Source organism: Haplochromis burtoni, unplaced genomic scaffold (genome assembly GCF_018398535.1).
Source record: "Haplochromis burtoni strain Fernald_Lab_line unplaced genomic scaffold, NCSU_Asbu1 Contig_129, whole genome shotgun sequence".
NCBI lineage: Eukaryota > Metazoa > Chordata > Actinopteri > Cichliformes > Cichlidae > Haplochromis > Haplochromis burtoni.
Genome location: NW_024582490.1, coordinates 309,890 through 323,840, shown reverse-complemented (window position 1 = coordinate 323,840; position 13,951 = coordinate 309,890). Strand labels below are relative to the sequence as shown.

At 39.5% G+C, this 13,951-nt stretch overlaps 2 protein-coding genes across 2 annotated transcripts; one reads left to right on the top strand and one right to left on the bottom strand.

Annotated features, from left to right (window-relative positions):
* The first annotated feature begins 1,290 nt into the window (after positions 1-1,290).
* LOC102310263 (hyaluronidase PH-20) lies at positions 1,291-7,206 on the top strand. The gene is made up of 7 exons (XM_042224140.1): positions 1,291-2,543; positions 2,682-2,848; positions 2,936-3,104; positions 3,217-3,435; positions 3,514-3,672; positions 4,553-4,642; positions 6,679-7,206. Exons 1-7 carry the CDS (start codon positions 1,554-1,556, stop codon positions 7,123-7,125), a joined length of 2,241 nt encoding a protein of 746 aa, XP_042080074.1. The 5' UTR covers positions 1,291-1,553; the 3' UTR covers positions 7,126-7,206.
* A 4,896-nt stretch (positions 7,207-12,102) lies between these two features.
* On the bottom strand, positions 12,103-13,575 carry LOC102309944 (transmembrane protein 229A). Its single transcript, XM_005930390.2, has one exon. The coding sequence runs from the start codon at positions 13,560-13,562 to the stop codon at positions 12,366-12,368; it is 1,197 nt and encodes a 398-aa protein (XP_005930452.2). The 5' UTR covers positions 13,563-13,575; the 3' UTR covers positions 12,103-12,365.
* Positions 13,576-13,951: the final 376 nt, after the last annotated feature.

Sequence of the window (13,951 nt, the reverse complement as noted above, 5' to 3'; positions counted from 1 at the left end):
TCGGATATCGGAGAAAAATAAAAAATGTAATCCGATCCATTAAATATCACGAAAGCACCTCACAAAACTTGCAACACGCCGTAACTCACCGCAGAACGTTAGCAGTTGGAGCAGTGTGCATCACGTGATAGAGCAGCTGTGGCATGCGGGACCTGTCGGTGGTCTGGATAGCATGTGGAGCTTCGCTAGCAACCTGGCATTTCATCTCCGCTAGCATTTCATCTCCGACAAAGTTATCCCCGAGAGAAGTAAAGCAAGCGTGTAAGTCCATCTCTGAATGTTTGTAAAGCATTCCCACGCTAAGCTTAACGAGCGACTGCCTCTCGCTCTCCGGCTGGTACTTCAATCGTGAAACTGCTTAAATGATCAGCTGATCAGCTTTTCTGTCGCGAGTCCGTCTTTGTTTTTGGCCCACTTCGCACCAGAAAGAGCAAACCAGCGGCTGAACAACAGCAGCACGTTTAAGCTTGATAAGCTGTTGTTAGAATTTATTTAATATTACTTTCTACACCAGGATCTTTTTCTACGTAGCTGACGGCTGGTAACTGTGCAGGGGCGGATCTAGCAAAGTTTAGCCAGGGGGGCCGATTGTGCCCCCTTTTCACTGTTCATGCCCTAAGACATACTTTTCTTTCTTATTCTCATTTAAAATGTCGAGCTTTTAATAAATAATTATCTGACACCCAAAGTTTTAATTTGATGCAAAATGAATAGAAGTCAATTACTGTATATAGTGACTATTAAGTCTAATATATATACCCTAGTAAGCTATAGTACTTTTTACTTTGGGAAGGTACCATCTGTGCAGTCTGCAATTTTGTTGAAGAAAGATGTTGAATCTATTTAAAATTTCTTGAAAAATAATTGATTTCTGTGCATTTTTTTTCACACTGCATCAAATTAAGGTTGATTACGTCGATTAAGCATCATGAGGTGGAGCGTGAGGGGTGGTTCCCTATTTTTTATTTATTTATTTTTGTTGTTGCTGGGAGTTGGAACCCTATTAGTTAGGTTGCTTAATATTTATGCTAAGTACTCTTTAAAATACCAGAATAGGGAGGATGGTGTAGGTTTAAGTTTATTAGATTGATCAGTATTGCTGAACTATGAAATATTTTTTTTTGCATACAGGTATAACAGAATAGCTTTAGTGTAGTTGTTGTTTTAAACTTGAGTATGAACTTCAACTTACAAAATGCAGCAAGATATTTAAAAAACAGTTTTGTTGATTAAAAAACACTATATCGGATTCATATCGGTATCGGCAGATATCCAAATTTATGATATCGGTATCGGACATAAAAAAGTGGTATCGTGCCATCTCTAGTACTGACACTGATAGATGTGCAGAATTAAAAACAGCCTTGACATATTCATGAATACAGTACAGTAACTAAAGAAAGTGTAGTAGCCACTCAGAAAAAAGTAGACATTATGCACAGAACTGTGCTCTGAGCATCTTAGTGAAATATCCACTATATTGATTATATATTAATATTGTGGGGTATGAGTGTTTCTTTTGTTTATGTTCTGTTTTTAAGGCAGGTTAAAGGATGGTTTCAGTTGCACAAAGCAGCAGAAGATGTGTGCTGTTGCTTCTCTTTCGTACCCGGTCAATCTTTCCCATCTCTTTCTTCACATTAGCGTTAGCAACCCTGACGGCGCCAAAAACCGTGGCACTTCCTGCTGCTGACATTAACAAATCAATCTTAATCCTGCCTGCTACCATTTCCACTCTTTCAGTGGAAAAATCTTACAGTGTATCACAGTCCTACTCAACCTTCTCTTCTCCTGCACGTACCCCACAAACTTTGTCAAAACTCCCAATCAAGACTGACTCAAATGCCAAGTCCTCTACCTCTGAAACATCAGTTCAACTCATCAACCCAGCACCCCACAGAGATGTTGCAAACTCACCTATAACTTCTAAAAATATCCATCTGTTTGGCAAAGAGGTCTCTCCTAGTCCTTATTCAGGCCATTGTCGCCACACATTTTTCTATCCTGTTCAACCCCTAAAACAAATTTCATGGTTGCCATCTAACCCCTGCAAACATCTGAATTTGTCCCACAAAGCTACAGCACCTTTTTCGCACAAACACTCTCAATCACCTCACACCAAGAGCTGCCTGTATCCTCTTTCTACTGGAAAAGTTCATCTTCAACTTGCGAAAACTTCTAAAACTCAATCTCCTTTGCCGCCAGCCTCACTGTCTCCCCTTTCCAACTCAACCTCACCTCAAAGTGCTTTAAAAAAGCGTCTGGCCCCTCTTCCAGTGTCACCCCTTTCCGCAGCTTTAACCTTCAAAACAACACGGCCTGCCCTTTCTAAAACATCACCCCTCCTTCCCTACAACACCACTTCATCTCCTCCGGAAGCAACAACCCCTCGCCTTGCACCTGCCCATCTTCCCCACACCGTAGGCCCGCTGTTTGAACACCAGCCATTCATTGTTACTTGGAATATCCCTGATCTAGTGTGTAAAAGGTATAACATCTCACTGGACACCTCAGCCTTTAAAGGAGTGGCCACACCTGCCAAGGTAAGAGTGAAAAGATGATGGATAATCAGCAGCTGTTGTGTTTTTATACAACCTTTAGGAGGTTATAAAACTGTCTTAAAAGGCAAACTTATTTATGAGTAGTGGAGATAAGTTTATTGGGTCTTGTTCCTGCTGCAGGTTCCAGGGCAGTTTCTGTCTCTGTTCTACACAGATCGACTGGGTCTTTATCCACACATAGACCTCAAAAGTAGGAAAGAATTCTACGGCGGGATCCCTCAGAGAGCTAACCTGAAAGCCAGCTTGGAAAAGGCCAGAGCAGATATTAACTACTACATCCCATCCATGTAAGTAGGCCAGAGTATACTGTCTTTGCCCCTAGTGACACATTAAATGCTGATATTGACCTCCATCACCCTCCTCATTCCTTCCAGGACAAACCGAGGCCTGGCTGTGATAGACTGGGAGGAATGGCGCCCCCTATGGGACAGAAATTGGGGAACCAAAAGAATCTACCAGACTTTGTCAGTGGCCCATGTAATGCAGGCTAATCTCTCCCTCCCAGTACAACAGGCCACAGTAAAAGCCAAACAGCAGTTTCAGGTCAGAGCGCTTTGCTTGAGGCTTAATGATAAATTATATACAATACAGAGCTCAGAGCACCTATTAATTATTCATGCCATCATTCCTTCACTCCTGGCTTCCTTCCTCTTAGGAGGCAGCAAGGAATCTTATGTCAGGGATGTTGGCCTTGGGCAGAGCTATGAGACCCAACTATCTTTGGGGCTTCTACTTGTTCCCCAACTGCTATAATTATGGCTGGAAGGACCAGCACTACACAGGCCAGTGCTCCAAGGAGGTGAGGAGGCAAAATGATGAGCTGCTCTGGCTATGGGAGTCAAGCACAGCCCTTTACCCCTCTGTTTACTTGCAGGTTGGTGATTCTCCTATATGGATGACATACTTCTAATATTATTATTTTAAGCGGTAATTTTCCCTGAATCTGTTTCAGACCTCTCTAGCAGACAATCCAAAAGCTGCTCTGATGGTGAGAAACCGCGTCCAGGAGGCTTTGAGGGTGTCTACCCTTCCTGGATGGAGTGCTACTGCACCCGTGTTCGTTTACATGCGTCCTGTTTTTGTTGATGACAACAAACGCTTCCTCAGCCAGGTAACAAAGACTATTTAAATGTGGATTTGTTTAACACTTTATTCATAGGCACATTACGTAATAGTCTGCAGCATGACTTTCTGACCTGGTTGGGATGTTCTTGGGAGGCATTTGCAAATGACAAGCACTAAGCATACAAATTAAATGACTTTGCAGCTTAAACAGATTGCATCTTTTCCAGTAACTCATTAGAGAGTAAATGCAAGCACACTTGACTAGATTACATCTTACATCTTAGGTTACTTTATACATCCCTAGAGTGGAGTGTTTCCAGCCAGGAGGTCCAGTTTTAAGGGGAGTTCAGTTTCTTTGGTGTAACAACATCCTTCTCAGGTGGTAACCGCCACACGATGTTGTAATCCTTATCTTCTGTTCTCATTTGTGTGAGCATGCTGCAAAAAACCTCAACTCAAAACCATGATGCAATTCTTTGCAAACCTTTTTAGTTTAAAAAGTGCAGAGAAAGCAAAAATTCTCCAGCATTTTTCACCAACACTGGGGCGCTCAACAGTTTGGGCATCATTTGCCGTATTTTTAATTTCATAATGTCCGAAATGCTTTCAATGATTGCAAGTATAGGCCAGTTTAGCACCTGGACTGCTTTGCTAACAATCAAGTACTATATAGAACACTAATTTGATAATGGTAATTTTCATACCAGTAAAATCTTTTTTAGGGAAGTTTAAGGACATCTCTGTAAACGGTAAACAGTAAAATTCAATGTGTTTTAAAACGTCTTTAAAAACTGAAAATGGAAAATTGCTTAACTTTGAAACAGCTCAACATTCATCAAATCTAATCTTACATTTTTAAATATTGGCTCAGTCTTTTTGCATGTGTAACGAACAATTAGTGAAGATGATTAACTATTTGCGTCCAGGGGGATCTGATCAGCACCGTCGGGGAGAGTGTGGCAGTGGGGGCATCTGGCGCTGTGCTATGGGGAGCCAGCAGTGACTATGATGACCAGGTAACATCACACCACAGGCCTCCATTGGACTGCTGAAAGATATAACAATGTATTGATGTCAGTCAGACGGAACAAGACAAAGACTTTAATTAGACGATACAGGAAGCGGTTTATCTCTTCAGCAACTGAAAATATCTGCTGAGTGATTGTGGTGGCTGGTTTAGCAACCACAATAGTTAATCCACAACAGCAAAGCCTAAATTAAGCAATGATGGTACATTTAACTGGATGTTTAAATTGCTCTGACAGAGACCTCAGCATGTAATTAATATTCTTGTAGTTACATATCTTAATTGCCTTCTATTACATATTACATGCTGTTAAATAACTTTATTACATGTCCTTAGTGTCTGCTATTCAGTGCATTAGGCTTTTTATAGCTGCAAGATATTTTTTGTTAATTCTGCCTGTTCTGCAGTTAATGAACTTCTTACTCCACACATTACAAACCTATCAAAACAATACTCTCAGTCAGGAATAGCTGGTTTTCTAATATGTAAATATGCTAGTTTGTTTTCTGTTGATTATATCAAAAGGTAATACCACTGATAGCTGCTTAGCTTATCACAAATATTAGATTTGTAACATTACAGATCTATCAAAATAGTGCTCTCACACAGGAACAACTGTACATTTTATAATATGTATGCTAGTTCAGCCCGTTCTCACTCCCGAGGTGTAACATGCCGACGTTTTGTCACGTCCCGCGGCGTTCCTGAGGAATGCGAAAGGAGACCTTCGGCATTCTTATGGTACGGGGCGGGTTATGGCTGAAATCCAGTGCAATGACGCTCCCGCGGTAATAGACGTTCCAGCCCTGTATTCCAGCCCTAAACCTAACCTTATCCCTAGCCCTAACCATACCAGGACTTTAATGATGTTAAATAGCGTGTTTCTAAGCGATTTGAAGAAAAAGAGCGAACATGTGTAGATTGAGTCCATACGGTTGTCATATTTCCTCATTTTTCTGAAGTCGTCATTTAGGAACGTGGTGGGTAGCCGAAAACGTAATATGTTGACGATTTGGCACCTAGCGTAAAATGTTATGCTTTGGGAATGAGAACGTGTTGGCTAGTTTGCTTGCTCTTGAATGTATAAAACAGTGACACTGCTGCTACAGTTAGCAGCTGCTTAGCTTAATTCTCTGCAGAAACAAACTTGCCAGATCTAGCCTTGTGAAATTTTTGCATTAAGTCAACATAAAGTAAGAAAATCAATAACATCCTATGCCTCATTAGAATTAATCTGTCCATGTTATTGAACCACTCCAATAAACGTCAACCGATATAGTGTCTTCAGTCTGGTCTTAACAAAACTGACCTAACACCACCGCCACCGTAGCCCACTAATGTCATTTAGTAATCATTAAGGCTAGCTAAGCAAAGCTAAGCTAGCTTTAGTCTTGTTTTTAAGGAATAGGTATGCAAGTGGTATTGATCAGTTTTTTTTTTTGTTTTGTTTTTCCACATGGACATGTTAATACAATTCATGGTCACTGAATTATTGTGATGCTGTCCTCTGTTTTAGGCGACACAATTGTGGTCAGAAGTTTAAGGTACATACACACATCATGGGCATGAATATCATTGTAATTTTGAACTTTTAATGGTCTCTCTGAACTGTTCTTTTTCCACGGTGGAAAGGGAGAACAGCATACATGTTCAGTGATGTTAAAAAACAAGAATTTGCGTACACAAGTTTACATTTATTTTGCCTAAAAGCTGGACCAGGAAACCATCTAATTTAAATAAATTCTACCAATAATGCAAAGAAGAGTGGTCAAATAACCAGCAAGAATTATACCAGAAGCTTGTTGATCGCTACTGAAAGGATCTGGTTGAGGTGCAACTTGCTAAGGAATATTTTACCAAATATTCCTGGGGATGTATCTATTGTAGTCTGGAAAAAGAACAGTTGAAAGAAGTCATAAAAAGCCTGAACTTACTGTGACATTCATGCCCACGATGAGTGCATGTAAATTTGTGTCCACAACTATTGTGATCTTATTTATTCCTCTCTCTATTTCTCCTCTCCAGCTTTCTTGTGAAGCCCTCTCCTTCTACCTCACCTCTATCCTGAATCCTTACATCACCAATGTCACGACAGCTGCCCAGCTGTGCAGCGACTTCCTGTGCCGAGGAAATGGCCGCTGTGTCAGAAAAAACTACAAGTCCAGCCATTACCTCCACCTAAACCCTGAAAGTTTCAGGGTTGTGAATACTCAGAAACGCTACTTTGTTCTAGGAAGTCCAAGCTTGGCAGACCTGAAGTCTTTAAGCAGGAGATTTAACTGTCAGTGCTACAAAGGACTGAAATGCACTCCTAGGACATACAAAGAGCTTGCCAAGGCCCTGATGTTCAGTGTTAAGCGAGGGCAGTACCAGAACTCCCCCACTCTGAGAAAAGTTGGATTAGATGACACCGAGCAGGCCAGCATCGCTAAAGATAAAGTTAATAAGAACTTTAATGCAGCTGACAATTAAATTTGGTGGTTACAAACTAAATTGTTAGTCTGGTCTAGAACCCAGAATCAAACTTCTACTCGCATAGAAGATGAGCTTATAGTCAACGATTAACTCAATTAATATTTTTGAATAAATTTATATATATATATATATATATATATATATATATATATATATATATATATATATATATATATATATATATACATATACTGCTACCTTTTGCTGTGTCAGCAAAAAACGACTCAGTAAGCATAGGGCTACTTCATGTACTATGAATAAAACCACTGACAGAATCTATAAACTACAAGCACAATACCAAATCACAGATGTGTCACCTGCGCCTGACAATATTACAGCCAGTTGGTATTTGAATATGATTTGACTGCATATGCAAATGGGAAAAAAAGGAAAACTGCAGCAGTTTTTTATTTCTTTCTCTGCAATGACAAAGTACTGAATGAATGAAAACATTTTTCATTTTAAATTCTCAGTAATTTATTTAATTTATCTCAGCTCTTTTAAAAATGTGTCTGTGTATGCAAATGTATAGCGAATATAATTTGTGTGAGAAAAATAAACATGAATCAGCAGACGCACTGACCTTTATTCCAGTTTAGATCGTTGTCAGTTGCTTTTGATTGCTTGAGAGAAAAAGTCTGACAAGCAGTGGATTATTTAAGTCTGTTAATGACAAATGAGGAAAGTGCTGGAAACCTTCCTCAGAGAAAGTTGCCTGTACTTCTATGACAGCATTACACATAGCATCACAGAGTTGCTGTAGATTTATCATTCGATTGCATTCCAGAGGTGCTGTTGGATTGAAATACAGTGGCTGTGAAGGCCATTTCAGTACAACGAATTCACTGTCATGTTCAAGAAAACATTTTGAGATGATTTGAGCTTTGCGAAATAGCATGTTGTCCGGCTGGAAGAAGCCATCAAAAGATTGGTGGTCATAAAGGGTCTTTCTCGGCTCAAAAAAGCAGCAAGTACTTGGATCAGGATGCTTTTATATTGATTATGCCAGATTCTGAACTTACAATCAAATGTTGAAGCAGAAATCGAAGCTCATCAGAACAAGTAATGTTTTTCCAACCTTCTCTAATTTTGGCGAGTCCATGCAAAATGTAGCCTCAATTTCCCGTTCTTAGCTGAGGAGCGGTACAAAATGTGGTCTTCTGCTGCTGTAGCCCATCTTTAAGTTTGTTGACCGTTCAAGATGCTTTTCTGCATGGCTTGGTTGTATCAAGTGGTTATTTGAATTATTGTTGCCTTCCTATGAGCTCAAACCAGCCTTGCCATTTCCTCTGACCTCTGACATCAACAAGTCACTTTCACCCAGAGAATTGCCGCTAACAGGCACCAACAAACAACTTACATTCAAAGAGTCACTTAAATCATCTTTCTTCCCCATTCTAACGGTCAGTTTAAACTCTCTGTCACCATGTCTACTTGTCTGAATGTACTGAGCTGAATGTACTGAGCTGCTGCCACATTTGGATTAATGAGGACATAAACAGATATGTAATGTGGCGACTATTAGAGAAATATCAATTAATGGAATTTCCCGCTGGTCTAGTAAAGTTTTAAGGACCATATTATGTTTTATTATTCAGGTGTTGGAAAGGAAGTTGCCATAATAATCAAGCCAACTGTTCAGTTTCACTTCCTAGTATTAGATACCAAAAGATATGTTGAAAATGCATGTTCATTTTTATAAACAGCAGTCACAGATTACTTCTGATTGAACGTGTTAATGAGGCTTGGTGTATGTTGCTCCCATTGTGATTTACAGTAAATATTGTAGGTCACTGGTGTATTCACTCAGAGTCCTCTGGGTGGTGTGTGTGATGTCTAAATGTTCGTATTTGCTTATGTCACAATGATCTCCATGGTGTCGCGGAGAGAAAGAGAGGGAGTGAGAAAGTGAACACAACTATACAAAAAACCCCAGCATCACATAACTAAAATTTTAAATGAATTACATTGCTTTTTTGCAATTTTCTCTGTCTTATTTGATTTATATCAGTGCTAACTCAACCAGAAAGCAGTAATTACAGATAACACACATATTATCAGGTTGTGCCAGGAACTATTATCTTATGCACTAAAGAAAATGATTTGCAGCCATAAAACCAAGATTGCCTTGATTCTGTTGCTTGTGTGCCTGGACCTGCTGAGATTTGTTCAAGCTTGTGGTATGGAAAACTACAAGTATTTCCTATAGTCACCAGTGTCTGGCAGACCTTTTTTGTTCCTAGCCTTTTAGCAAAATGCAAACACCAAGTCAGTAAATAAAAAGAAACCGCACCCTCCACAGGGCAAAACCTCTGTATAAGGGTTTGATTTACCCTTTCACTTTACGCCTGGACTGCTTTTAACTTTTAACCTTGACTCTTCAACAGGAAGTAAATATTTCCATAGATATGGTGTAATTGCGTCTCTGCTGAATAATGCAAATGTTAAAGAAATGAAAGAATACCAGCTGCGTCACAGGAAAATTGTATTTTTTATTTAAAATTCTAAGTCATACAGTACATGCCATTGCAAGTTAGAGATATTTTTTTTTAGTTATTGTGCAATTTCTTTCAAACGTTCTTTTTTTAAATAGCTTTTTAAAAGTAGTTTGGTCATTTTTTTAAAATCTTCAAAAAGTGCACAGCCAAACACGAAAGTTAAGTATGATTAAAATACAGTTATTCTGTCATGGAAAAAAACTGTAAGTTTAAGAACACCAGTGTAGCTGCCAGGTTAAACAAGGAAAAAAAATCAGTAGCCAAAGTATTAGGCTGAGTAGGGTTCAGTTCAGCTCTCAGTGCTAATCATATCAGTAGAATTTCACAGGGCTTTAAAACTAAAAAAACAATTAATATGAATATTTGTTAATAAACAAAATAATAAAATAAAGCACCTGTGCAAAGTATGCTTCTAAATTTGTATAGACAAAAAATAATTTGTCACCTAAATAATCAATCAATCCCAGAGAAGATCATCGTGTTTCTAATTCTAAGTGCAAAGTGACTGATTCTAATATTTTAATGGTGTTCAAAAAGGTCACAGAGCAGAATCATTTCTTTGCAGTTCATTGAAGCATATTACTTCTAATGAGGCAGCATAGGAGGTTAATATCTAGAGAATATAGATGATACAGGTGATACATATAGGTGACTGGCTGCTACACTATGTTGGTGAACCGGTATGGCCTATATTATATCAATATTATATTAACCCATATATCACTAAGTCACATATTTTGTATATCAATAAAAAAATCAATATTGACATTGGCCCCCAAAATCCATTTTCAGCCAGGCACTTCCTTTCGACCCACAATTGTAGCACTTGCAGATAAAAAGCTGAGTTTTTTTGTGTCACTTGGACTCAGTTTGCACAGGAAGGCACTCGAGCAAATCAGTGTTTGGGTCATGAAAAAGAAACTGCAACATCATGTCTCCTCATAATCATTTAGCTACGGATTCCTCTGCTACATATACCACTGGGTTTATATAAACTCTAAGAATTGCCATGCATTGCTCTGTGATCATGTTAACAAGCTGAGTGGATGCAGTTTGTTTTGAAATGTTAAGGAGTCGAATAAAAAGGTGAAAAATTAACAGATGACTCTGTCTTAAAAATACTGACTTTGGAATATTAGTTGATACATGTGAGTTAGTGAATAAAAGAAAGCTTTACTGGTATTTTAGCATGCAGATAGGACACGTAAAGCATGCTGATGTATAGGTGAATAACGTAAGCGATCAAATCCAAAACACATCTGCCATATGTGAAGAACGGGAAATCAGTCACTGCAATCCATACAAAACTGAATCTTCACACTTTCAAAGTCATGAGGACATGTAAAAGTTGTTCATGTTACAACTGTATTTTCCACTAAATGGGTAAAAACGGCAGTAATTGAATTTAAACAGTTGGGGTCCAAAGTTTTGAATTCCTTGCTGTACCCTAAAATATCAGGCAGAGCAGAATAAAAGCACAGGTAACGAGGGTTAGGGTCGACTCGTAACTTCCAGAAGTTATTACCTCCACAGAAAATCTTGTTGAACACACCCATCTTCACCTGCCTGAAGAAAATGAAACGTATTAAAAAATCTGATAGTATTTTATAATACAGAGCGCAGCTAAGAGAGCAATAACTCTAGAATTAGAATTGGTATGAAAATGTATTTTATCTGAAATGACAATGTTATTATATTAATCTAGATATAATTAGTAGTAGACTCATTAGAATTAGGGGTAATAATTCAAGCTTTTACAGGGAAGAAGAAATAATTATACTGTATATAATTTTAGGTACTGCATGAATGATAGTGGTAAACCCACAAATGATAATTATTTACCTATAAGTACTTAGCAGTAGATAAACTAGAATTAGAGCTAAAAAGTCAAGTTTTTACAGGAAAGCAGAAATAATTATAATTTTAAGTAGTCTATTATGTCCAGGTATTTTCTTTTTCTCTGAGTTTAACCATCCTGTACTGTAAATATGCTGTACTTTTTGCATTTTTTCCTGGATTATATTCAATTTTCCATTTATATTACCTATAAAAGTACCTTTCCCACTTAGAAGAAAAAACTAAAAGTTGCACAGGTGGCCCATGTGATCTTTTAACAATAGAGTAATCGGGCTGGTGTTTACTTTTCCTTGGAGTCCAACCTAGAAACAAAATTTCAATACTATCACACTAGTATCAATCCAACACCAATACTAGCTTCGGTATTAAATCTAACAGTATTTGGATTGATCCGCCCACTTATACTCTGAGGCACACCAATGCAATTCACAATGTCAATATAAAAAGTAGAGCATAAATATAGAATAAAATTTGGATCTTTTTTTGTTCACTAAAATAGATGGAAATAATACACTACTTAAAATGATTGATTTCTATCTCATTTCCTGTAAAATACCCAGATGTCGTGCACTACTTAAATTACAAATGCAGTACTTAAGAGCATTTTTCTGCTTTCCTGTAAAAAAAAAAGTTGAATTATTACCCTCTTATTCAAGTTTGTCTACATGTAAATTCCATTTAAGTCTATTACACCCTTGATCGTGGACTGTATTATAAAGTGCTACCAATATTTTGATATATGGACAAATGTTCATTTTTAGAAGGTGTAACGTAGACTCAGATTTTTGTTGTTTACTGCCTGATAATAAATAGATGTCCCTTATTAAATTAGTTGTATTTCTTCCTCACTTATATATTAGTTTACAACCATCAAACTTAGAATTAAAGTTGCTTTTTGTTTGGCTCCAGTTGTCCATTGACGTCTCCATTCTCTTCACTTAAATCATGCACATCTTTGGTGCACTTGATTCTCAGCAGGACATTGGACAGCACGTCCTGATAGAGACTCAAGCAGATCCACCCGGGCAGGTACAGCAGGGTGATAAGTCCCATGAAGTTGTGAGGATAGTGGGAGTAATCCCACGAGCAAGCGTTAAACTGCCTCAGGACCAGACCCCACGAGAATTCCCACGTGTAGATGAAGCAGATGTAGATGGGGAGTCGTCGCCAGGACCCCCAGCCCAGGCTGAAGTGCAGGTAAAGGTAGAGCTTCTCCACCACGAAGCTGCAGCTTCCGTACATCAGGAAAGACCACAGGGACGTGTGACCGCTGAGGGTCCTGTCAGACTTCTCCACCAGGTTGAACAGAGAGGTGAAAAGGACCTCGTCCAGAAAGCCGTGCATCCCGAAGAATAAGAAGCGCGCAAAGCCGGGAAGACCGTGCTGGGGTCTGCCTTCCAGCTGGAGGTCAGCGGAGAATGATGGGCGATACTGTAGATGTGACAGCTCTCTGTGAAACACCTGAGAGAAGTAGAGAGCCAGGATGTAATGCACTACCAGCTGAGTCCCAGAAACCACCCTCACTTGCTCGGCCAAAGTGTTAATGTTCCCGATCAGAATCTGCAGCCCGATGTAGATGGACGGGTAGAAAACAAGATGAAACACCACAGGCCGACCTAGGAAGCACCTCTTCTGTGAGTAGATCTTTTCCAGCGCAAAATGGGTCAGCGAATGCATGATGCAAAGATACGGAGAGGAAAAGCCCATCAGCTTTGGGTCCCGTGAGTGCAAAAGCCCCTGTAAGGATGACAGCAGGACATCCAGAGTCACGCCGTGCATCCCGTAGAAGTAAAGCCGCATCCATCGCGGCAGTCCCCGCGGCGGCTCCGTCGCGTCCCCGGTGTCTGAGCCCGGTTCTTGCTGCTGGCGGAGCTTTCGTGCCGGTTTGAGGCCACCGTCCTGCTCTCCCGAACACACGCGAGCACCGTCGCGCCACCGACCGGCCATGATCACTCTGTGCGGAGAGCTCCAGCTGTCCCCTTCCTGTGCATTGTTTTCTTTTATGTTGTGCTGCAGACGCGCAGTGAGCGAGCTGCGACTAAAAGCATCTCCTGCAAGAGTACGGGATGCTGCGTTCATGTGCTCCCCAGAAGAAACAATTTTCTGAGTACACTTTGACAGGGTTTTAGTTTTCCTACGTACCATAAATGTGCTGTTTACGCTTACTTTTTCCTCATCAAGACGCCCTTTCCGCGGGCTGTACTTGAGGTTTAACTAATTTGTTTAGCGGATTTCCTTCCCGATAAGGCATTTGCAAATCCAACTTTGAAACTGAATTGTTTATACATGTTAATTACCCGCCAGTCTTCTCCTTTCCTTTGTGGGCACAGTGATATTTTTCAGCATAGTACATAAACGACAGCTGAATTACAGACCAGAATGAAGCCAGTGGTGGGATGTATGTCCTCGATGTGTGTTCTTTCTGTTGTTACGGCACGAATAAAACATGTACCCACTTATGAAAATAT